Source organism: Cetorhinus maximus, chromosome 5, assembly GCF_964194155.1.
Source record: "Cetorhinus maximus chromosome 5, sCetMax3.hap1.1, whole genome shotgun sequence".
Taxonomy (NCBI): domain Eukaryota; kingdom Metazoa; phylum Chordata; class Chondrichthyes; order Lamniformes; family Cetorhinidae; genus Cetorhinus; species Cetorhinus maximus.
Genome location: NC_135883.1, coordinates 93,399,841 through 93,426,696, shown reverse-complemented (window position 1 = coordinate 93,426,696; position 26,856 = coordinate 93,399,841). Strand labels below are relative to the sequence as shown.

Sequence of the window (26,856 nt, the reverse complement as noted above, 5' to 3'; positions counted from 1 at the left end):
TTTCCCCCCTTATTGGTTCTCTCACCACCTGCTGCCCATAATGACAGATATGTCTTTCAAAGCTCTGCCAGCTCAGTCTCTGGTGGTGCAACCAAGCTACTCTTGGTGATGGGCATTAAAGTCCCCCACCCTAAATACATTCCTTGCCTTTGCTATCCTCAGTGCTTTTTCAAAGTTATGTTCACTATGGAAGAGTATTAATTCATAAGTTGAAGTTGGGAATCAACAGGAGATTTCCTTGACCATGTTCGACCTGATACCATGAGGCTTCATGCAGTCCTGAGTCAAGCTGAGGACTCCAAAGGGCACTCCATCCTGACTGTATGCCATTGTCACTACCTGCAGTGGATCTGTTCTTCCAGTGGAACAGAACATACCCAGGGATAACGAGGAATGTGTCTGGGACTTTGGCTATAAGGTATGATTTGGCGCATATGACTATGTCAAGCTGTTGCTAAAACAATCTGTGGGATAGCTCTCCCAATTTTGACACGAGTCCCCAGATGTTGGTGAGGAGGACTTTGCAGGTTTCATTTTGCTGAGTGTACCATTGTTGTTTCAGTGCCTAGATTGATGTTGGCTGATTTTGTCGGGTTTCATTCTTTGACTTTTCTGTCATGGTTTGATACAACTGAGTGGCTTGCTGGTCCATTGCAAGGGCAATTAAGAGTCAAACACTTTGCTGTGGGTCTGGAATCACACATTTAGGGCAGACCAGGTTAGAACAGCAGATTTCCTTCCCTGATAGACGTTTGTGAATTAGAGCAGCCTTTATGACAATCCAATAGCTTCATGGCCATTACTAAAGCTAGATTCCTATTTTAGTTTATTAATTAATCAAACCTAAATTCCACCTGTTGCACAGATGGGGTTTGAATTCATGTCTCCAGAGTATTAATCTAGGTCTCTGGATTACTAATCTGGTAACATTACCACTGTACTCCTATTATTAATGAATTTGAATTAGATTGGTCCTTTTTTACTAGTCATTAATTACTAAATAATAATCTTGTGTAATTTATTCAGGAACTGGATATTACTTTGGGTATCTGTGGTTACTCTGCTCACAAAGTCAAACCTAATAATTCAATTCCAACATTGATAGACAACTCTACCCAAACAACTGCCAAAAACATGAATATAACCCTACACCTGTATTGAAAATAGCCAAAGATTCCCATTGTCAGAAATAAGATAAAAACATCCTTAACTTAACTGATCATTATGCCAGCATTGGCCAAGAGTAATTGACAGAACACTAGAAGATCACCAAGGGTGGATCCTCAGGCATAAGCATCAGTGTAAACAGCCCAAAACTAATCCTATCTGAACAACCAGAATATATTTTCATCTAGAAATATAGCATAGCTAGTAATTTGCTTCAGGTATTTTCTTTATCTATCTGGTTTAATTTTATCAATGGGAATAGAAATGAACACCAGAAAATGTGGCAAATCTCTGAGTCAAGGAATTCTTAATCATTTGAGGAACCAAAATGCATTTTCACATCCTCAGTTGATGACTAGCTTCTACAGTCTGTGGATATGAGAATCTGAGAATAAGCACCAGCTGTAATGAAATCAGAAGTAATTTCTTTATACAGGGATTTATTTATCATTTATTCAACTGCAGCTGGCAAACAGAAGACATCTTCGCCATTGAGAGAATGCTGATTTTCACCAAAAGCACTGACATTATTTTATCAAGATTTCAGATTATAATCAATGGCCTCCGAAACATATAAACATGGAGCTTTCATTTGGAAGGGAGAATACAAATGAATGGAACGAAAATACGAAAGAATAGAACATGAGTTTATTAAACAAGTAAATTTTCTTCATAACTTGCCATTTATTCTCTCTCAATTGTTACAAACAAAGGATACTATGGGCTGGATTTTATTGGGTGCTGTAATCCCCGTCCCCCTGATTGAAAAGTCAGTTGTCAGCCTGCCCAGCCAAAAGCCAGCTGCCTCACAGCCATTTTATGCAGGGAGCAGCCTTAATTGTTTCAGGGTGAGACTTGCGCCCCCATCTGGGAGGAAGTTCTGCCCTAGCTCTGTAGTTCCAGCAGCACCATGTTTGAACAGGAGGCCACTGCTGGGACTACAGGTAGCCCCCACGCAGTAATGCTGGGGGCCCTTCCAACATAGGCAAAACACCTGTGCAGCCAGGAGGAGGTCCTTAATTGGCCACTTAAGCACTTCAATTAGGCTCCAGACAGAGTGGACCTGCTACCTTGACTGCCTCTGGCAAAATGGCACCCTCTGGCCACCTTCCTGTGCCATTTTTTCAGCTTCCTCCCCAAACCTCCAGCACATCCCCAAAGGGAAGGTAAATTCAGCCCAATATCTTTAAAATAAGAGATACAATACCTCTGTCAGCTATTAAATCTGGAGTGTAGTGAAACTGCCACCCATTGCTCAACTTCTGCTACTGGAAGCTAGAGGCCTCTCAAACCAAAGATAAAAGATTTTCCAAGTTGCATAGTTAGGTGCCAAAAATGGAACATCATCATCACTACCTTGTATTCTTGCAATTTCCCTGGCCTGGGCAAAGTGAGGCTTTAGTGCTGGTGGGACCCACATACAGATTAAAATGTTATTTATAGCTTCTGTCTGCAGACATAAGCATTTCTGGTCTTATTTAGTGGGCTGCCCTGCTGGGATTCCTGGCCGTACTCCCAAACTGCTGGCAGGATTGAATTTACTGGTAGAAATCTGGAGCCAGGTTCTAAACCAAATTACAGTTCCTCTATGAAGCATATGCCTGCACCTCACCCCACAAAAAAATATTGTGAATATTGCACTAAAGATGGTACCCGTGTTTAACTGTATGAGGTAACGTTCTAATTTTAAGTTTTTGAAGCAAATGTTTGTCCAATTTTATGCTTAACGTGCAAAAATTCTAAAAATGATGATCACTATATATGGTTCAGGAAATGAATTTGATTTTTAAAATTCAAATAAAACCAATGTAAAGATAAAGACATTTATTATTGTTTAATGTCAAGTGAGAGCTATCATATGTTGCAGAAGATCAATAAAATAGAAATCACACTTGATTCCTTCACCTTTTTTTAATTAGATGAGTTTGATATATATATATATATCACCCATAACAATCTTACCTGGCATCTTCTGGGGTGGTGGTGGGGCAGAGGGAGGGGATGGGAGAAGGAGTGGACTGTGGTAAAATGAAATGGGGTTAAGGTTTAATAAAAGGGGCGAGTGGTGTAGGCAGAGGGGTAGCAGATACCAAAAGAAATCCAGGAGAATTATTTTAATTGTTTAACAGGTTATTCCATTGAACATTTGTCCAAATGGATGGCGTGCGAGTGCAGTGCGGGTCCTGCGCTTCGGTAGCATCATGGACAGGCTATGTAATTTTGACATTTTCATAACCCTAATGAGCTGTACACTAATGGGGATGAATGGATTGGATTATGCTAACCCTATTAGGCAAATTGACGGCCTCAGGCTTCCAGGTCTATGGTAAGTGAATGCTCAATGCATTACCGCCATTGCGTTATAGGTCCCTGCATTTCATTATTTAACAGATTTTAATACTCAAAATTTAGTTAACCAGTAGATTGTGATTACTAACTGTAAAGGCTGTTAATTTTCATTTTTAGCATTTTTTACTTTCAGTTCAGGAAATAAATATTCTCAATGCACTAAATTTTTTTTTGGTGATTGTCATTTTAGTCATTGGTAAATCTATTAAAATGTAATATATATATTAAGTAGACAAAAGACACCATTAAACACTTATTACCTCTGCCACAGAAGGTGGACAGAGGTAATGATTTTACCCTGCTTGTTAGTCTGTTTGTCTGTAAACAATATATCTCAAACTAATGGACAGATTTCAATGTACAGATAGGGTATGGCCAAAGGAAGAACTGATTAATTTTTGGTGAAGATGAGGATCCAGATTCTTTTGCCATAGCTGTTAAAATGTGACCAGAGTTTTGAGAGTAGGTTGTTGAATGTGAATTGGTCTGAAGACTCCTCAGTGAGATTGAAGCTCTTAATAAAAAGATTTCTTTTTTCAGCTTTGTAGTTAGTGCATCAACCAGTTAGGAAAAAGCCTCAAGGAATAACTGCACAACTGTCATAATGTTAACACTGTGGCGGAGGTCTGCACACTGCTGAATGCCCTCTTCACTTGTTTGTATTTGAAACTACAGGAGGTCCTTATTTAATGTCCTGCGCACAACGTCATCTCACATTAATGTTGATCTCCAATTAATACCCGGCATTCACATTGCATGGCTGCTGTTTCATGTTAACGTTGCAGGATGCCTCGACATCCTGCGTAACTCCAATATTAAGACTGAGGGGAGAATTTTCTCCTGGTTGGGAGCGGGCACAGAGCCCATTGCTGCCCACAATTAGTTGCACGCTGCCATTTTGTGGGCGGGCCAATTAAGCGCTACCTGTGCAGGTGGCGGGGGAGGAGGGAGAGCTGGGGCCTGCGATCTTTCCCGCACGCGCGTGAAAGAGCACAGAAACCTCCCTGAGGCAGCTCCAAGTTATGTGCAAAATATGGTCTGAATAATTTTATTTTTACATGTTATGTGACAGTGTCACATGAGCTGGGACATGTTTATGAATTTTAATTAAAAATTTTATTTAATAAACCTTGCATGAAACCGCATCCCACCCATGGATGAGGTTTCATGAGAGATATGAAGGCCCCCTGGGCCCTTCGCCTGCCCGCCAACCTTAAGGTTGGAGGGGCAGCCCTGACAATTGCTTTAATTAGTTTACTAATGGCCTTAGACCTTTGACAGTTTGGCGGATGAGCAGCTGATTCAGGTGCGCGCCTGCCGAATGGAAATCAGACTGACGTGTGGTGATGTCACTGCACCTCATTTCACACATTGGTGTGCGGGGCCCTCCCCCGCACGCTGAACAGAAGATTCTGCTCTGGGAGCTGGGTCTCAGTGAGGTGGGGAGCAGGCAATCTTGGGAGGTGGTTATGAGCCTTAGACAGATTAGGAGTAGCCCAGATTTTTATTTGTGCTGGGCCCAGGTTGCACTGTCCTGTATTGGTCTCCAATGGTCCTTCTAAAGACAGCTGGTTAAACATTCACTGCCTCATACAGTATAGACAGGTGGAGTGGGCGCTGGGCCATTTTGTGAACCAAGCAAAACAGCAGTTATCACCCCTCCAAGAAGAGGAACTCCCCAAGCCAGGGAATTACCCCCCACCCCCTCCCCAGCGAGGCGTGACTCCAACCCCAGCCTCTGCTGCCACCATCACCAAGCCCAACTCTCACCTCCACCTCTCCAAAGGCCCAACCCAACGTAACACTCCTCTTTCCGCCCCCCCCACCCTCCCATCCCCCAAAGGCCCAACCTGACCCAACAAACTCACCACCCGAGGTCTGAGTTGACCTGCCCCCCACCGGCCCACGACTAATGCCTGGTCTGACCCGACATTTCACCGCCACCCCTCCAAGGTCCAACCTGACCTGAAACTCTGCCCCCCCCCCACCCCCCCCGCCCCCAACCCCACCAACGATGGTCCGACCTGTCACTAGCACTTCCCCCCCCACCCAACCAAGGCCCAACACTAACCCACAGACCACCACCTCCCCTACCCACCCCACCCAATCCTACCCACTTACCTTTATGTACTTACCTTTTCCCTGGCTTGTCAAGAACCTTTAAAACTAGCTGGACCTTTTAAACTTGCCTGGTTTACGGAAAAAGGGGATGTGGCTTCCTTTACCAGCATGTCTACAGCCCTCAAACACTAGGCCCCGGGGACATGGTGCACTGCCCAGATCTCACCTGGCCTGTGTCAGAAGGTCGGGCGAGATAGGACATCAAGGTAAGAATCTTCAAGCTGATTGGCAATTCAACTCAATTGCCGCTGCATCGGAGTTTGCAAGGTACAGAAAACATGCTAATTTGCATAACATTGAAATGGGGAAGTTGCCAGTGCATAAAGCAGCTGAATCCTTCATTAAAACACTCAGTGAAATCATTGACAAGTGTGGATACTCTCCTCAACAAATGCATAATGTTGATGAAACTGGTTTATTCTGGAAAAGGATGCCTTCCAGGACATACGTTACAAGGGAAGAAAAGTGTATCCAGGCTTTAAAGCAGCAAAGGATCACTCATCCTGGATAATGCTCCTGGCCATCCTATGGCTTGTGCTGAACTCGGTGAAACTGTTAGTGATCTTCCCACCAGCCTATGGACCAAGGGGTGATTGCAAGCATCAAGGCCTATTGCCATACAAGAACTTCTGGACAGGCCAGCGGGGAAACTGAAGGTGGTGATGCCAACCTACCTTAAAGGAATTTTGGAAGAATTACAACACTGTTAAGGTCATTGATAACATTCCTGCCAAATGGATTGAGACAACCTCATCCAATATGAATGGTGTGTGGACAAAGTTGTGGCTAGATTGTGTTAGAATCAAAGGTCACGTAGAGCCTATTGAGAAAATCCAAGAGACAATTGTAAAAGTGGGCAAGTAAATTGGATGACTTGTGCTAAACACCGTGGATGGTGCAGAATTGCTTGCTTCTCATGCAGAGATACTGCCTACCAAGAACCTGAAAGAAATGGAACAACAGAGAGGAAGATGTTGAGCAAGAATAACAACCACGGCATTTAGCTCAAAATCACTTGTGATGCCTTGAAAAAGCTTGAAGAGGCAATGACCAGTTTTCATGATAAAGGCACAGAGCATAGTTCAAGAATGAACAGAAGCATTAACAATGCAGTCAGCTGCTATGGGGAGCTCTACAGAGGAAAAAACAAAAATGCAGCTGTCACTGGTAAAATTCTTTAAAAGCCCCAATGAAAATGACGCTTCAAAGAATGCCAATAGCCCTCAAACTCTTTGAATGGCCCTCCAAAATGTCCTCAAAGAACTCCTTGTTTTAGCTATCCAAAAAGTCCTCCCAAACTCCGATTTAAACCCACCTCCACCATCACTCATCCATTTCCCAAAGTAAGACAAGGCCTCACAGGTTAGTGAGTACACAAACTTTGTTTTCCTAGCTTTCTCATGGTAGATAAGTTTTTAGTTTTGACATTTTCTACATTTTCTTAACTTAATGTACATGTTTGTATGGAAATATATATTCCAAAAGTCTTCCCCCAAGGTTTGCATCTGTGGCTGGGATTTTCCATGCCTAATCAGGACAGGCATGTTCGCTGGCAAGATCGGAAAATCTTATGAAAAGGCCATAGGCATGTTTCCTAGCGACGTAAATCTGAAACGATTGTCCCCTCCTCGTCAATGGCGGACCGTGCTTCCTGCCATCAGACGTCAGGAACTTTAATGATATGCAAATGCATTCAAATGTTGTGGCCACATACCAGAATCATCATCATCACCCTTCCATGCCAAATTTAAATCCCACATCAGCGTGATTTTTGAACAGTATGGTTTACAACTGCCTTTAAACGGTGGGCACCTGGCGACCTTAACTTTGAAGGGAACTTGGAGGTGAGTGCACACAACTTGGCACAGTGTTCATGAGGATCCCAATGCATGGATGGGGCTCCGTGGATCTGGGGGGATCACAGGCAAGTCTCCACAGCAGCATCTTCGTGGCTGGCTTGTGGTGCCTGGGCTAGGGCAACAGCGCCAGAGAGAAGGGAACCTCGGGGCCAGGGTAACAGTGCAAGGTAGTGTCATGGCAGCACAGACTGAAGGCTACTCACTAAAACTTACTGGGTTTGGGGAGAGGCTGTGGGAGAGAAGAAAACGGCCAGGCAAATTGAAGGACATGTCAAAAATGAGCACACTTCCAGAGCTGAGACCGTCTAGTGTGACCTCAATTGACATGCTTGGAGATGGTCTAGTCAAGCAATTGTGCCCATTCAAGCAACACTAATTCTTGAGAATGCCAATGATTGCTCCTCTACTTTTAACCTCTCCTGCGCAGACTTCAAAATTGAATGAGTGCTATGGTGCTGCAGAACCATTGGCCAACGGGGCAAGCTTGAGGATTCCCTTGGGAAAGGTGGCCATCAAACACTGATGGCAGAGTGTGGTCCTAGTCCCTTGCATTAAATGTTTAAGTTGACATTGAAAAGTCACTCTCATGGTCCAAGCAAACCGCGATGCCTTGGCGTCCAGGTTAGTACAATGCCTGCCCCTGAGATGAGAGTTCAGGATGCAGCTGAGTGGCCGAAGCAGCCGCCGCTCGGTCATGTGGTGTGGAGCGGTGGTGGGTGGGGTTTGGTCAACCATCATGCGCACTAAACACTGGGCATCCATGTGGTGGCCACGATTCTCCAGCATGTGCAAAGGGGCCTTGGGAGGCAGCTGCAGGTGACAACTTGATCAAGAGTGGTCCTTAGGAGGCAATTGCTGACCCTCAAGTGTCGCTTTGATACTGCAGTGAGGAACCATCAGGAACATTGAGCCTTGTGACCTGACTGTCGGTTCATTACTTATAGGCTGAGGAGAAGGAGAAGAATGTGATGGAGGCACCTGGCTCGCCAAAGAGAGCAGCAGAACCCTGAAGACCACGGGGCAGCATGGCCTCCTCCGCACAGAGGATAACCCCACAGAGAGCTGTCACTCGTAGGCACATCGCTAGACCCAAGATCTACAGATGGCACATGTGCTACCTGTAGATGAACAAGAACCAGTGTTGCCAATGACTGCGCAAGTCAGGGGAACTGGTCACTCACGTATGGCACGTTCTGCAGGATTTGGCACCACGGGGACTCAGAGGGCATCCACTGCCAGTGGCAGTTAGTTACTGCTGTACTCCATTTCTACGGCAGTGGCTCCTTCCAGGGTTCCATGGGGACCTGTGCAGGATCTTGCATGCCTCCACTCAAATATATCCAGGAGGTCATAGATGCCATTTTTGCCAAGGTACATGTCTTTGTTAACTTTGACAGAGATCAGGCGAGTCAGGAAGCAAGAGTGCTGTATTTTATTCAGGTTTCTGGATTCCCAGAGGTGCAGGGTGCTATTGACTGCACTCGTGCAGCTCTTAAATCTCCCTGGCAACAAGCACTCCTTTATGTGAACCACAAAAGCTTCCACTCTCTTGATGTCCAGCTGGTCTGCAACCATAACAAACGGATCATGCAGGTGTGTGCAAGATACCCTGGAAACGTCCACAACTCATACACCCTCAGCAGGCCTCAGATCCCTGACATCTTCCAGAGACAACACAGCTGCAGGGTTGGCCCCTCGGGGACAAGGACTTCCCGCAAAGGACATGGCTGATGATGCCTGTACGGAGGCCTCAGACTACTGCTGAGAGAAGGTACAATGAGGCTCATGCTGCAACTGGAGTTTGGTGGAGCACACCATAGGGATCCTAAAAATGAGGTTCTGTTGCAGCACTCCAGTACACTCCCTGGAGGGTGTCACGCATCATCATGGCTTGCTGCACACTTCACAACCTGGCAATGCAAAGTGGGGGAGGACCTGGGTGAGGAGGAGATGGAAGAGCTGCACATCCCTTCCAATGAGGAGGAAGTCGAAAGGGATGAGGGTGATGTGATCCTGGAAGGGGAGGATGCAGGCAATGAGCCTAGTGCACTGGCCAGACGAGGCAGGCATAGTCATGAGGCCTTCATTGCCACAAGATTCCAGGAGGATAATGATAAGATGCAGTGAGGACATTTCTGAGATCTTCACATTGCATCTGGGAACATCTGACACCTGTCTGGCTGAGGGCAGCGCACGTATGTTCTGTGAAGAGGCTTATATCATGGAGACGTTGCTGTGATATAGTGGGCACATGCACTGGATCCTTTGGCAGGCTTCATCACCTGTTTCCTTCAGCACCACACCTTCACCTGTCAGGAATGCTGGAGGGATGGGGGGGAGCCCACCTCTAAGGTGCTGAGAGCACACAGAGAACATCACGGAGCCCAGTGACACTTGGGTACAAGATTCTTGCAGCAAACACAAGCCGCATCAAGGTGCAGGCACCACTGATCTGGAGAGTGACTTTGAAGCCGGACAATCACTGTGCTCAGAAGGTTACACACTGCACAGGGGAGAGGCCCTGGACTGCCCTTTCCTCTCAAGGACTCAGCCAGTGGCCCTTGGGCCACTACCTTCACCTGCTTCATTTTGTGCAGGAACCAAGGCTTCACATCTGATTGACACAAATACTGTGCATCACAACAAGGAGACATTCTTGGGAAGTATTTACAATGGTCAACATTACGGATAAGCGATTAACACCCATGTTGTGTAACTACATCTTCCTGACCTTTCTAAACCTGCTGCTATATCTTGGTGCATCCTCAACATCCACAGTGGAGGTGGAGGCAGCCTGCTAACTGCTACGCCCTGTTGTTTATGATGACCTTAGTGGACATCCTTTGGAGAGCTGAGACCTGGAGGGCCCCCGCCCACTTTCGGGACCCTGCTGTGTAGCAGTGCCACCCTCCTCAGCCTGCAGAGCTGGAGCTGCTAGGGTTGTAGGAAGTGGGGATTCGGATGAGCCGGTCACTCGTAAGTCACCTGGGTGGATGGCACTGGGCTCTGCACCTGCTGATCCTCCTTATGGGTGCCTGAGGGCCCCTGGATGACTTCTTGAAAGGAAGAGGCAGCTGGAGTGAGCTTGAGATGCCCTGCTCTCTTCTTCCCCTCCCCCGTGTTGTGTTGACACTAATGGTTGCCAGCAAGTGTATCAGCAATGGAGTGCAGGACCAATGCCTTAATGCCTTGGACCAAGGTCTCCACAGCGGCCGTCACCCAACCAGAGTTGACCTCGGTGCATTGGCATGCCGGTGCTGTCACCTCAGCCTAAAGGTGGACAGATTCCTCCATTGTGCCTTTCAATCTGAGGAGTGCATCACTCACCCCTTCCCGGTGTTCCCGAGATCATCTTTGCAACTCCAGCAACTGAGGTATGACCGAGTCCCGAGCTACTCACCTGACTCAGACTCGGCAGATTCCTGGCCTCCAGCAATCCTGAGTGCTGGCACTCTGGAATTCCCCCTGCCTCTGCCTGCTGTGGATCAGACAGTGCGATGTGCTCACCAGATTGTGACCCTGGATCTACTCTAGAACAAGGTCCCACTGAGGTAAGTGTCTCTGTGCTGGTGGAGGATGTGAGTGAGCGCTGTGACGGGTCTTCCAATGTCAGTTTCTGCAGATTCCTCTTCCGTGGTGTTCTCGGGGCTGGAGTTGAGGACCTGGCTTGTGGACTGTCTCGGCTGCTTCCCAGATGTACCTGCGAAAGAAAGATAATTAGTGCATGGCAGTGGCCTGTGAAACAGGACACATCACTCACAGCATGGTTGTCTGATGGATGTTGCACTGCTGGATCCTCAATTGGTTGAGCGCTGCTGACCTCGCCGTCAGCACAGGAATAGTCCAGTTCCTCAATGGCTAGCTGAATTGCTCTATTTTCAAAGTCTGTCAGGACCTTGAGGTAGGGCATTCTTCCACCAGTCTCCCTTTTGTTATGTGCCAGCTTGTCCTGCATGAATACAGATGGAGAGAGTGTAAGCAGGACACCTGCCAGGCCAGATGAGAAGGTACTTGGCATGTGTGGGTGGTGAGTGGTGCCATGGACAGGATGAGGACATGATCTGCAGCGCAGGTGAAGGTATGTGTGAGAGTGTGGATAACGATGCCCCTTGAGCTGACAAGTCAGTGAAATCCGTGTGGATGTGTGAGTTTGTCAGTTGAGAGTGATGAGAAGAGTGGAGGAATGGAGAAGGTTATTTATCCTCCTTCCTGCACTGGGTGTCTGCCCTCTTTTGGAGTGTGTTGGCACTGACCACCGCTGCCACTGCCTCCCATGCTAGATTGGTGACGTTGCTTGCTGGTCTGTGTGCAGAGCAGGGCTAGAGGACATTGTGGTGGGCCTCCATTGCATCTTCTAGGTGCTCGAGGAGACATCACTAAATTTGGGGGCAGCATGTTTCCTAACTTTTTTTGCAGCCATCAATTCCTACCAACTTCCCATCCCGTGGAGAGTGCTCGCTCTGTGCAGGGGTGAGGCGGCCTTTCAATATGGCGCCCAGGCTACTGAAGCTCTGAGGTCATGGCGGGGCAGGCGAATCTGATACCGCCCCAACACCAATCCAATGGAAAACCAGTGCCTCTGAATTTTTTTCCAAATGCTCCACACGATACGGGGTGAAATTCTGCCATTGCCATTGCCGTTGGCAGGTCAAATACCGTTTTTTTTTTCTTCTTCTCTCACTCTCTCAAGGAAAATCCCAGCATATGTTTTGCATAACATCATTTGCATTGTGATCCAACAAACAATTAACTGGCTGAGTTAAAGAAAATTGATTCAGCTACTGGTAGAAATGATTAATTTGGGAGTGACATGGTACAGCTGAAGAACCAAATCGTGAAACCAAAATTAGTTGGGTGGAATTTTCCACTCCTGCCAATTGTGGTGGGCAGGGGCACTAAATTTGGCATGATGGAAAAAGTCAGTTCCCCACCAGCGGGGAATTAGTTTCGTATTTTGTTCTCCTGAATTTGATGGTGTTAAGGGTGGGTCAAGCTTCCGGCTGATCTACGTCAGGAGCCACACTTGCATTAATTTGCATCTCATGAATGCTCATTAAAAGGCGAACTCAATGGAATTACGTTCCCCCTCCAAATTAAGCGACCCGCCAGCGGATAATTAGAACGGTCTGTTTCCCGACTGTGTATAAATGGTGTGAACCTGGTGAGATTCAGTTCATCAATGACTTCAAGGTCAGTAGATGTTGCTTTCACCTACCTTTTTTAAAAGAATATGTGCGATATTTTGGATGCCTGTATCACAAACTGTGCCAATGCTGGGCATGGGATGCAAATGGGGTGGGGGGAAGATGGAGACAGGACTGTGGGACGTGCAGTTGGAAACACAGGAGGGGAGGGGGAAGACCAAGTCAGGACTAGGGGGTGGTCAAGGAACAGAGCTGAGGAATAAAAGACTATCCTGGGGCAAGAGTTATAAGACTTTCCAAGGAAGAATCCGAGACCATCCTGGGGCTGAGGCCATGCTGTCAGGGGTAAATTGAGGAGACTGTCATGGGGCTGAGCAGGCCATGTTAGAGGGCTCTGCATGGCACACGTGTCCTGGTCCCGGTCTTGAGCGGAGCAAGGCCCCTCTGGGCAATGACACTTATGCACAATAGGGTATGCAGGGTGTGGTCAGTCAACTAAGGAATTTTTAAGTATATTCAAAGCTTAGACAGATTTTTAATCAGTAAGGGTATCAAGGGTTATGGTGAAAAGGCAGGAAAGTGGAGCTGAGGATTATCAGATCAGCCATGATCTCATTGAATGGCAGAACAGACTTAATGGGCAGAATGGCCTACTTCTGCTCCTACATCTTATGGTCTTATGGTTCAGGGGGAGGACAGGAATATCCATTTGGACAATGATGGATTCAAGGATAACAGGGGCAGGCTGGATAGTGATAGGAAGAAGGGGAATTAGGATGCGGTTAGAATGGAGAAGGATGGAAGGAACCAGTAAGGGGAGGTGATGGCCTAGTGGTATTGTTGCTGGACTAGTAATCCAGGGACCCAGGGTATAGCTTTGGGAACATGGGTTCAAATCCCGTCACGACAAATGGTAGAATTTGAATTCGATAAAAATCTGGCAGACCATGAAGTGATTGCTGTAAAAACCCATCTGGTTCACTGTCCTTTAGGGAAGGAATCTGCTGTCCTTACCTGGTCTGACGTACATACGATTTCAAACCTACAGCCATATGGTTGACTCTTTAAAGCCCTCTGGCCCAGCAAGCAACTCAGTTGTATTGAACTGCTACAAGCCTCAAAAAAGGAATGTAACCAGATGGACCACCCAGCAATGACAATGGCAAACTCAGCCCTGTCAACCCTGCAAAGTCCTCCTTACTAACATCTGGGGGCCAGTGCCAAAATTGGGAGAGCTGTCTCAGAGTAGTCAAGCAACAGCCTGGCGCCTGACATGGTCATCCTCACAAAATCATATCTTACAAATAACGTCCCAGACACAACCATCACCATCCCTGGGCATGTCCACTGGCAGAACAGACCAAGCAGAGGTGGTGGCACAGTGGTATATAGTCTAGAGAGAGTTGCCCTCAACATCAACTCTGGCCCCCATGAAGTCTCATAGCATCAGGTCAAACATGGGTAAGGAAACCTCCTGCTGATTACCACGTACTGCCCTCCCTCAGCTGATGACTCGGTGCTCCTCCATGTTGAACACCACTTGGAGGAAGCACTGAGGGTGGCAAGGGCATAGAATGTACTGTGGGTGGGGGACTTCAATGTCCATCACTAAAAGTGGCTCAGTAGCACTGCTGCTGGCCAAGCTTTAAAGGACATAACTGCTAGACTGCAGCAGGTGGTGAAGGAACCAACAAGAGGGAAAAGCATCTTTGACCTCATGCTCACCAACCTGCCTGCTGCAGAAGCATCTGTCCATGACAGTATTGGTAAGATTGACCACCGCACAGTCCTTGTTGAGACAAAAACCCGCCTTCACCTTTAATACCCTCCATCGCGTTGTGTGGCACTACCACCATGCTAAATGGGATAGATTTTGAACAGACCTAGCAACTCAAAGACAGGGCATCCATGAGGCGCATTGGACCATCAGCAGCAGCAGCAGAATTGTACTCGAACACAATCTGTAACCTCATGGCCTGGCATATCCCCCACTCTGCCATTACCATCAAGCCAGGGGATCAACCCTGGTTCAATGAAGAGTGCAGGAGGGCATGCCAGGAGCAGCACCAGGCTTACCTAAAAAGGTGTCAACATTGTGAAGCTATAACATAGGTCTATATGTGTGCCAAACGGCATAAGCAGCAAGTGATAGAGCTAAGGGATCCCACAACCAATGGATCAGATCTAAGCTCTGCAGCCCTGCCATATCCAGTCGTGAGTGGTGGTGGTTAAACAGCTCACTGGAGGAGGAGGCTCCATGACTATCCCCATCCTCCATGATGGGGGGGGCCCAGCACATCAGTGCAAAAGATAAAGCTGAAGCATTTGCTACAATCTTCAGCCAGAAGTGCTGAGTGGATGATCCATCTCTGCCTCCTCCAGAGGTCCCCAGCATCAGATGCCAGTCTTCAGCCAATTCGATTCACTCCACATAATATCAAGAAATGGCTGAAGGCACTGGATACATTCCAGCAATAGCACTGAAGACTTGTGCTCCAGAACTAGCCGCACCCCTAGCCAAACTGTTCCAGTACTATACAACGCTGGCATCGACCCGGCTATGTGGAAAATTGCCCAAGTATGCCCTGTACACAGAAAGAAGGACAAATCCAACCCAGCTAATTACCGCCTCATCAGTCTACTCTCGATCATCAGTAAAGTAATGGAAGGGGTCATCAACAGTGCTATCAAGCAGCACTTGCTTAACAATAACCTGCTCACTGATGCCCAGTTTGGGTTCCACCAGGGCCACTCAGCTCCTGACCTCATTACAGCCTTGGTTTGAACATGCACAAAAGAGCTGAACTTGAGGTGAGAGTGAATGACTGCCTTTGACATCAAGACCGCATTTGACTGAGTGTGGCATCAAGGAGCCCTAGAGAAACTGGAATCAATGGGAATCAGGGGGCAAACTCTTCGCTTGTTAGAGTCATGCCTAGCACAAAGGAAGATGGTTATGGTTGTTGGAGGTCAGTTATCTCAGCTCGAGGACATGACTGCAAGAGTTCCTCAGTGTAGTGTCCTAGGCCCAACCATCTTCAGCTGCTTCATCAATGATCTTCCTTCTATCATAAGGTCAGAATTGGGGATGTTCGCTGGTGATTACACAATGTTCAGCACCATTTGTTACTCCACAGGTACTGAAGCAGTCCATGTCCAAATGCAGCAAGACTTGGACAATATCCAGGCTTGGGCTGACAAGTGGCAAGTAACATTCGTGCCAAACAAGTGCCAGGCAATGATCATCTCCAACAAGAGAGAATCTAACCATCACCCCTTGATGCTGGATGGCATTACCATCACTGAATCCCCCACTATCAACATCCTGGGGGGTTACCATTAACCAGAAAATGAACTGGACTCGCCATATAAACACTGGCTAGGAATCGTGCAATGAGTAACTCACCTCCTGACTCCCCAGTGCCTGTGCACCATCTACAAGGCACAAGTCAGGAGTGTGACTGGATACTCCCCACTTGGCTGGATGAGTGCAGCTCCAACCTCACTCAAGCTTGACACCATCCAGGACAAAGCAACCAGCTTGATTGGCACCACTTCCACAAATATTCACTCCCTCCAACATGGATGCACAGTAGCAGCAGTATTTGCCATCTAAAAGATGCACTGCAGGAATTCACCAAGGCTTCTTAGACAGCACCTTCCAAACCCACAACCACTACCATCTAGGACAAGGGCAGCAGATAGATGGGAACACCACCACTTGGAAGTTCCCCTCCAAGTCACTCACCATCCATTCCTTCACTGTCTGAATCAAAATCCTGGAACTCCCTTCCTAACAGCACTGGGTGCACCTACCCCACATGGATTGCAGTGGTTCAAGAAGGCAGCTCGCTGCCACTTTCCCAAGAGCAACTAGGGATGGGTAACTAATGCTGGCCCAGCCAGCAATGCCTGCAACCCATTGAAGAATAAGGAAAAAGAAGGTTGTGATATCGCTGGGTATCACTTTGTGACTGTCCTCTGATTTCTTGCCCAAGTGATCATTCTTCATGATTCCCAACAGAAGTATCAACAGACAATCTGACTATAGGAACAGCTGCGCAGAGCCAGATCCTGTCCTGACCCAATATCCAGAAGGGGTCACAGGTTAGCAGTAGGAAGCAGAACTTCTGACTCTGTTTTCTTTCCTTAGCATATGCACTAAGTCAAATTGTAGTAGCTGAAATGCTCTGGCACACCAAGAAACTGTTCCTCTTCATTGTGGCTTTCTGCAGTTTTCTAATGATATTATGGTATTAAAACTGGTTTTATCTATTGACTCTAGATACTTTATGTTTATAGTTACCTGAATCAGCTGCCAAACACTGAGTGTATAATGTACATTTATTTCTGAGAAAAACAAGCAAATCTCTCTGTACAAGAGTTTATCTAGTGATATTATTTTACCTTTTCCCATTTGATTCCAACCTGTCTCCAGTCTCAAGCTTTCAACAGTTAGTTGTTGTTTCTAATTGCCATTGTCCTTTTTTATGACATCAAAGACCTGCTGATTTGTGTTTACCTCTTTTTCTTTGCTTTGTACACCTTTCATTTGCCAGTTGCCGTTATGAAGGATTCCATTTTAAACACATTTTCAAGCTTAACTGAGATTTCCGGCACACATGAAAATGAAAGGACGTACAGAGACGATTACTTGGCCTGGTTACATTTTATTAATAAAATATAGTTAGTGCTTTGAATCTTTAAGTGCCATATTTTATTGTTCATCACAATCTTGAAGAGCATCATATAAATGAAGAGTCAATAACCTTGTGGTTGAATATTAACTTTACTGCAAACTGAGAGGCAGCCCACTACATTTCAATGAAGTCCATCCCAGAAAGCTTGTTTGATGATGCTTGTACCATATACGTGTGCTAGTGTGAGATAATAATGGCTCATAACCTCCAGTTGAAATAATGTCAGATTTAGTTGCTGGTAATTCAGTTATTTTCTATTTCAAAAATTGAATTATTCAATATCACAAATAATAGTTAAGCAAGAATTTAGTTCAGAATTTCAAGATAATTTGAAATAAACAATTTCAAGATGACAGTACACCATAAACAGCTTTTCAAAGGAAGTATGTTAGAACATTTTCAGCAAATGTTTTTACAGTTCTAGGAAAAATAACTAGCTTTGAGAAGGAATTACTTTCTAAGATCTGCCCTGCAGTATGCTGTTTATTTATAGCCCTTATGTTTTTTTTGCAGCTTCACATATGCAAAGTGTGATTTCTTCATCTTCTTCCCAATGTATGTACAGCAACAACTCAGGTCAATATAATTCTCAGGATACAATAGATGCCCACAGACAACCTGGGGAGGTGACGAATATGGTATCATCGCTACCCCCAATCAACACGGTGTTCATGGGGTCCACAGCTGGAGGGACATAGTTTTAAACTTTGAATGTATAGTCAAACTCTATCAAATATGCAGTGTATCTCAAACAAATATGCATTACTGGGATCGTTTGAACAATGTTCCAGGAATTTTACTGCAGTCAGTAAATCCAAGAACTGTTGGAATGTCTTCATTGCACACTTCACTACTTGCCAACAGAAAATGGCATCATAATGTGGAATATACTTTTGGTAGATTTTGCCAGTGTCAAAAATGAAGAATGCTGTTTAGGGCAAAAATTTAATGTTTATTTCTGAAAATGAAACATAGCAAATTAGACAGATATTAACTTTGAAATAGTAAAATTGTAATATTCACTTTATAATTATTTATAATTATCTGTTATATGCTGCAATCTTTTCTGTATCTAATTATTAGTTAATGATGCAATCTCACTTGTCAACAGATATTCTTTGATATGTATTTATTTTGTCTGGAGTTCTACTGTTTATTTTTTTGTAAAGTTCAGTTATACCTGTCCCTTTGGTTTCAATGACTGGACTTCCTTTCAGAATATTTATGTACTGATACATTAATGAGAATCTCAGTAAATGAAGTTGCCACTGAGTTCTTTTCCTTGAGATAAAATTTCCTATAATGGCAACCTCGGCAATATATGCTATAAATGTTGACATTTTACATGGCAATCTCACTGTTGTTAACTTATTCCAAGATTTCCTGGCTGGAAATACATGGAAATTGCTAGATGTGGGTGTGAGGCTTATATCATTGGTCAGTGTGTGAGTCATGGTGAAGCAGCTGAATGTTAGACACGAGTCCTGATTGCTTGAGATTTTTGATGCATGAGTGATTAGGGGTGTGATCCATTGAGCAGAATTGTGGTGTGGTGAGTAGGAAATGACCTTTTGAAGATGAATTCACTGACCTTAGCTATTTATGTAAGGTTATCTAAGTTTTTGCAGCACAACAGTCAGCTGCTAGCTCTCATTACCTTTTGCAGTGAATTCCTGGAGGCCTCCTGGTGCCCTGGTGAAACATGACCTTTCTTCTCCTTCCCATCCCCTGGACCTCCAGTGCCACATCAGAAAACCTGAGAGTCGTCTTTGTGGCCTGCAGCCTACTACTGCCCTTATTCCTACTCTGAAGCCACCTTTAGACATGGTACCACCAGCTATTGTAAACTGAATGCATCTTCCTTCCAAGAGGTGTAGGCTGCCTTTAAGAAATGCTGGTAAACTCTAGGCATGCACCCACTGAGCATATAACCAGTCAGCAGTACTTGGCTGAACATCACTATCATTGAGCAGGCAGCACAAAGTTTGCATGCTACCTGCATCACCTCGACTCTGTGTGTGGTAATTACACGTCACAATCCCCGTGCCAGAAAACAGACACCATCCAATTTTAACCCCCGAGTTTGATTTTGCTTCCAGCTCAGGACAAACTATTGTTGCCTTGTACTTATGTGACTGCAGAGAGCGATTGCCCACTTTTGTGTACTGAGGAATTTTTCCAGTAACTTCTGAGAGATCCTTAAAGCTAGATTTATCTGTTGTCTCATAGTGTCTGTTTAATGCCCCTTTACTTTGTACATATGCCAGAACCACTGAAGTGCATGAGAAATTTGCATTATAAATGCAAAGGCATTGTTGTCTTTCATTTCTGGGGATCGCCACCTGAGCAGCTGAGGTATGCTGCCTCAGATATCAGACAAATATATACACAAACAAGGCATACACAAATATCAGAAGTATAAAAACCATATCCTGTCCAAGCTAAGTGACAGATCCCCTTCTGCTATTTTCTCTACAGGTAGAATGTCCGTTAAGAAAAGTAAAATGTGCATTTATCTAGCACCGAGTGTGACTTCAGCAGATCCCTAAGTGCTTTACAGCTATTCCTCATTTAGTGCACCTAATTTGTTCCTGAAAAATGGCATGCTAAGCAAAAATGCACGAAACAAAAATAACTTCCCTAGAAATAAGCATATAAGGGTGGGTTACATTCCTGACCTGTAATTTTTAAATTATAAACCTATTTTATGTGTTTAATGTAATTAATTATAAATGATAGGCTGGTTTAATGTGTTTAATTTAATTAATGTATTAATTAAACAGGGAAACACAAGAATAACTAACAAGTAATGACTTACCAAGTGTGCACCAAATGCAGAAACTTGTATGATTAGCTCCAGCATGCTGTGACACACCCAATCATTTGCTTAACTACTGGGACCAAAATCTTTTGGTTGTATTGAAGCTCTGGGCATGGAAGTCAAACTCCCAAGAGACCCAGTAGAGATGTGATCGCTGATGGGGCCAGTGAATGCTGGGTCTGCACTCAAAATCCTATCTGCAGCCAGTTTGCATAGACACCTGGGTAGGATGTCAGAAAGAGTGGAGTGGCAGAATTGGTGTCCACCTATGGGTCCAAGTTTAGGCTCCTCATTAGAACATTAGAAGTCAATGGGAATTAGAGGGAAAACTCTCCACTGGTTGGAGTCATGCCTAACACAAAAGTAGATGGCTGTGATCTTTGGAGGTCAGTCATCTCAGCTCCAGGTCATCACTGCAGGATTTCCTCAGGATAGTGTCCTAGACCCAACCATCTTCAGCTGATTCATCAATGACCTTCCCACCAATATAAGCTAAAATTAGGGATGTTATCTGATGATTTCACAATGTTCAATACAATTTGCAATTCCTCAGACACTGAAGCCATCCATGTCCATATGCAGCAACATCCAGGCTTGGATCGGTTAGTGGCAAGTAACATTCATGACACACAGGGGCCAGGCAATGGCCATCTCCAAGAACAGAAAATCTAACCATTTCCACTTGACATTCAATAACATTACCATCGCTGAATACCTCACTATCAACATCCTGGTGATTACCATTGACCAGAAACTGGACTGGACTAGCCATGTAAATACTGTGACTGCAAAAGTAGGTCAGAGGCTGGGAATTCTGCAGCAAGAAACTCACCTCCTGACTACCTAAAGCTTGTCCATCGTTTACAAGGCACGGGACCGTGATGGAATACTCTTCACTTGCCTGGATGAGTACAACTCCAGCAACACTCAAGAAGCTCAACACTATCCAGGATAAAGAGGCTTGCTTGATTAGCACCCCATCCACCAACTTAAGCATTCATTTTTTGCACCACCAATGCACAGTGGCAAGTGTGTACCATATACAAGATGCACTACAGCAACCCACCAATCCTCCTTTGACAGCACCTTCCAAACCCAGGACCACTACCATTTAGAAGCACAGAGGCAGCAGATGCATGGGAACACCACCATCGCAAGTTCACCTCCAAGTCACACACCATCCTGACTTGGACCTATATCGCTATTCCTTCACTATTGCTGGGTTAAAATCCTGGAACCTACTAATAGTACTGTGGGTGTACTTGTATCAGATGGATTGCAGGAGCTCTAGGAGATGGCTCACCACCATCTTCTCAAGGGCAGTTAGGGATGGGCAACAAATGATAGCCTTGCCAGTGACACACATATCCAAAATGAAGCATCAAATAAGGCCATATGGGTTGAGCTCAGAAATAAAAGAAGCGCAGCCACACGGCTAGGAGTTTATTATAGACCCCCAAATATGGGAAGGGAGTTAGAAGAGCAAATATGTAGACAGATTGCTGAGTGAAAGAACAATAGGGCAGTAAGCATTGGGGACTTCAACTACCCAAATATCAATTGGGATACGAACAATGGGAAGGGCACAGAGGGTGAAAAATTCTTGAACTGCATTCAAGAGAACTTTTTTAGCCAGCACATAACAAGCACAATGAGACGGGTTGCAATTCTAGATTTGGTCTTAGGAAAATAAGCTGGGCGAGTGGATGAAGTAACAGTGGGGGACTGTTTTGGAGATAGTGACCATAATACAATTAGATTTATATCATTATGGAAAAGGACAAAGGTAGACCTTGAGTAAAAGTTCTATATTGGCAGAAGAAAGACTTTACAAAGCTGAGGGGTGAGCAGGCAAGATTGGACTGGATACAGCTATTAAAAGGAAAAACTGTGTTAAATCAGTGGGAGGCATTCAAAGGCAAGATTCTATGGGCACAGTGTATACGTGTCCCCACAAAGAAAAAGGGTGGTACTGCCAAATCTAGAGCCCCCTGGTTACCCAGAAATATACAGGCCAAGATAAAACAGAGAAAGAAAGCTTATGACAGTCACAAAAGACTTAATACAGTAGAAATCCTGGAGGAGTGTAGAAGGTACAGGGGTGAAGTAGAAATGGAAATTTGGAAAGCAAAGAGAGGATACAAAAAAAAAATATTAGCAGGTAAAATCAAAGAAAACCCTAAGATGCTTTACTAGTACATTAAGAGCAAGAGAATAATTAAGGAAAAGGTAGGGCCTATCAGAGATGTACATGGTAACTTGTGGGTTAATGTAGAAGATGTGGGCAGGGTTCTCAATGAGTACTTTGTCTCTGTTTTCACTAAGGAGAGGGTTGATGCTGACATTCTAGTTAAAGAGGAGGAATATGAAATAATAGACACAATAAGCATAGTGAGAGAGGAAGTACTAGAGGGACTGGAATCCTTGAAGGTGGATAAATCACCAGGGCCAGAGGGATTGTATCCCAGGCTGTTGAAGGAAGCCAGGGAGGGAATAGCAGATGCTCTGAGAATCATTTTTCAATCCTCACTAGACACGGGCGAGGTCCCAGAAGACTGGAGGTCTGCAAACATTGTACCATTATTTAAAAGGGGTGCGAGGGATAGGCCAGAAAATTATAGGTGGGTCAGTCTGACTTCAGTGGTGGGCAAATTATTGGAAACAATTCTGAGAGAAAAGATGAACTGTCACTTAGAAAGGCATTGATTGAGCAGGGATAGTCAACACGGTTTTGTTAGGGGAAGATCGTGTCTTACTAACTTAAATATAATGTTTTGAGGAAGTAACAAGGAGGATTGATGATGGTAGTGCAGTGGACGTTGTCTACATGGATTTCAGTAAGGCATTTGACAAGGTCCCACATGGCAGACTGGTCAGGAAAGTGACATCTCATGGGACACTGGGGAAGGTGGCAGGTTGGATCCAAAATTGGTTCAGTGACAGGAAACAAACGGTAATGATGGATGGATGTTTTTGCAAATGAAAAACTGTTTCAAGTGTTGTAGTGTGGCCTTGTCATCTATTTGTAATAGAGTTGATCAGCAGACAACTTTCTAAGTGGTAACATTGGGTTTATTTACAATGCAGCCAGCAGCAACTACGTGTGCTTTCAACTCCATCTCTATTTCTATACTGACTCTGGAGGTAGCCCGCGCTGCTAACACATTGGTTTACCCATATCATGTGATCTTACATCATAGGACTATTCATAAAGGTACAATCAACATTTAACAAAACCATTATTACTACATTCCTCCCCCTTTAACTTTGTTGTGCATATTGTATTTACAAGTATATTTATCTCGACATTATAATCTCGACAGGTCATGAAATTTACAAGTTCAGTCTTTCAGGTGGTTTCCTGATTCGTATGGAACATCACAGCTCCATGACTTCAGATTCTCTTTCGGGAACCACATTCTCTGGAAATGCATGAACACCAGGTACCTCGGTGGGTGCATTTGCAGTTTAGTGTCTTCCACTCTGATAGATACATCAGACATGTCAGTCTTTGGCTGAGCATCTTCAACAGGTAGCACTGGTTCAGTAATGGTTACAGGTGGTACAATATCTTGTCGTGGTATCACTCTTTTTCTTAAATGGTCCATGTGCTTACGGGTGATCCTGCCCTCCACTTCCACATGGAATGTTAATTGTCTGGTCACTGAACCTACTTTATCTGGTAACCACTTTGGTCCTCCACTGAAATTCTTTGCATATACTTGCGAAGGTTACTCATTTCATCTTGAACTCTGTCATTCAGCAGGGTCTCCTTGAGTTTCTTCTGCTGATAGTCTATGTTTTTGTTTGAGATAGACTGCATTTATTCCGGTTGTTGAGCCCTTACACACACCTTTTTCATCCTATGGCGGTCCTTGAACTCCCCAGGCTCTTTCTGCCATACTTTGCCTTGTTCCTTTTTCATGACATGAACTCCTCCAGCTTCCTTTTGAAATCTCATTGGCAAATCCAGGTTGATTTCTCTTAATCAGTTTCACCCTAGAAGGCTTTGTCCTCTGCCTCTCAATACCATCACTGGTAGCTGTGCCGATTGTTTTCTATAATGGACAAGTTACTCTGCTGATACCTTTTACTTGGATACACAGTCTCATTATATGTCCACTTCTGTGACAAAAATAACATTCTACTTTTTTAAACTGCCAATTGCTAAAAAACTGATTGTTCCCACATCGATTAAAGCTGTTCTTCAATTTAGCTGCTAAATTATTTCTTCTTATTTTTCGGTTAGCAGGGACTGTTTCCTGCTTTGCGGCGGAGTCTCACTTTTTCGTGCCACTTTCGGCTGACTGTTCCTGTCCAATTTGGAGTATGGCGCCATTTTGTGCTCCTTGTATTGCTCGTGAATCTCTTACAGCACTTTCCATGCCCAGCGCTATTTCTAACACCTTCTTAAAATCCAGATTCACTTCAGCCAGCAATCTTCTCTGAATAGTGTCCTCTTTCAATCCACACACTAGACGGTCTCTGAGCATGTCGTTCAGAGTCTCATCGAACTTGCAATGCTTCATTAGTTGCTTCAAATTCGCCATGTAGCTAGCAATTATCTCACCCAAGGCTCCAAGGAATTGAATCGGAACTTCTACATCGTGACTGAGGACTTGGGTTGAAAATGCCCCTTCACAAGGTCCACCAATTCTCTGAAATTCTTCAGATCTGGGGCGCTGGTTGCCATCAAACTTCAAATCAAACTGTAGATTTTGCTCCCACAAGTACTCGAGGATCGCTCGCCTCTTCTCTTCCCCTGTGATTTTTTTTACTTGAAAGAAGAACGCAAGTCATTCTATATACTGAGATCAATCATCCATGGCTGGCTCAAAGGGATGAATTCTACAAAATTGTGGCATTTTGAGTGAGTAAAGCTTCTGTTATTTTAAACGGACATTGATACTCACAATCACTGGATGAAGTACAGTACCAATTCCAATGTATCTTGATTTATCCCGATTTATCCGCATCACCAGTTTGTTGTAGTGTGGTCTTGTCACCTATTTGTAATAGGGTTGCTCTGCAGACAACTTTCTAAATGGAAACATTAGGTTTATTTACAATACAGCCAGCAGTAACTACACGTATGCTTTCAACTCCATCTCTATCTCTACACTGACTCTGGAGGTAGCCTGCACTGTTAACACATTGGTTTACACAGATCACATGATCTTACACCATAAGACTATTCTTAAAGGTACAGTCCAACATTTCACAAAACCATAATTACAACACAGAGGTGTTCCACAGGGCTCAGTGTTGGAATCCTTGCTGTTTGTTGCAGTGATTTAGACTTAAACGTGGGAGGCATGATTTGTAAATTTGCAGATGACACAAAAATTAGCCTTGTAGTTGATAGTGAAGAGGCTAGATGTTGATTCCAGAATGATATCATTGGTTTGGTTGAGCGGGCAGAGAAGTGGAAAATGGAATTCAATCTGTAAAAGTGTGAGGTAATGCATTTGGGGAAGGCAAACAAGTAAGGGAATACTCATAAACGGGAAGTTATTGAGAGGGGCTGAGGAAGTGAGAGACCTTGGAGTGCATATCTACAGGTCATTGAAGGTGGCAGGACAGGGGGACAAGGTGGTCAAGAAAGTATATGGAATGCTTTTCTTTATTGGGCGAGGTATTGAATACAAAAGCAGGAATGTAATGATGGAACTGTATAAAATGCTGGTTAGGCCACAGTTGGAATTTTGTGTACAGGTCTGGTCACCACATTACAGGAAGGACATAATTGCTCTGTAGAGAGTGCAGAGGAGATTTACAAGAATGTTGCCAGGGCTTAAAAATTGTAGCTATGAGGAGAGATTGGATAGGCTAGGGTTGTTTTCCTTAGAACTGAGGAGACTAAGGGGTGACCTAATTGAGGTGTACAAAATTATGAGGGGCCTAGATAGGGTAGACAGGAAAGACTTGTTTCCCCTAGCTGAGGGGTCAATTACCAGGGGGTATAGATTTAAGGTGTTTGGTAAAAGAGTTAGAGGGAACATGAGGAAACACTTTATCACCCAGAGGGTGGTGGGCATCTGGAATTCACTGCCTGAATTGGTGTTGGAGGCTGAAATGCTCAACTCATTTAAAAGGTACTTTGATCTGCATCTGAAGCATTATAACCTGCAAGGCTACAGACCAGGTGCTGGAAAATGGGATTAAAATGAATGGCTAGTTTCTTCTTTCTCTTTTTAGCTGGTGCAGATACAATGAGCTGAATGGCCTCTTTCTGCACTGTAACTTTTCTATGGTTCAGTTAAATAAATTTAAAAAAAACAAGGGTATTAGTTGGGCAGCAAGTAGAGGTGGACAAAAGGGTATCTTACCTATGCCATAACACCCACTCGCTCAAGATGCTATTTAAATAAGATGACTTAGCCATGACTTTGGATACTGTCTTGGGATCAGAAGCATGCACAGTAATGACTGACAAAACACACCTCCTGATGTATACATAGTAATTTTGCTAAGTCAGAAATTGAGGCTACGACTGGCAGTTCTATTCGGAGAAGTTCTCTTATTTTAAAACCACTATTAGATGAAAACGCTTTATTAGAATGAGCTCTGAACAGGGATATCTGCATCGCCAATTAAGCTTTGAAGAGCTATCACATCTCATCCGGACATTTATAAGGATGCTGATTTACTTCAAAGATTCTCTGATAGATATTAGGCTTACAAAGGAACCACTT

At 44.5% G+C, this 26,856-nt stretch overlaps 1 protein-coding gene across 1 annotated transcript in view; it reads left to right on the top strand.

The window, feature by feature from the left end:
• Nucleotides 1-18,038, top strand: part of rfx6 (regulatory factor X, 6) — a 104,907-nt gene extending 86,869 nt beyond the window's left edge. Inside the window, exon 19 of the mRNA XM_078541378.1 lies at nucleotides 17,854-18,038. Within this exon, the coding sequence (XP_078397504.1) occupies nucleotides 17,854-18,038 (185 nt within the window). The remainder of the gene's footprint in view (nucleotides 1-17,853) is intronic.
• The last annotated feature ends 8,818 nt before the right edge of the window (nucleotides 18,039-26,856 follow it).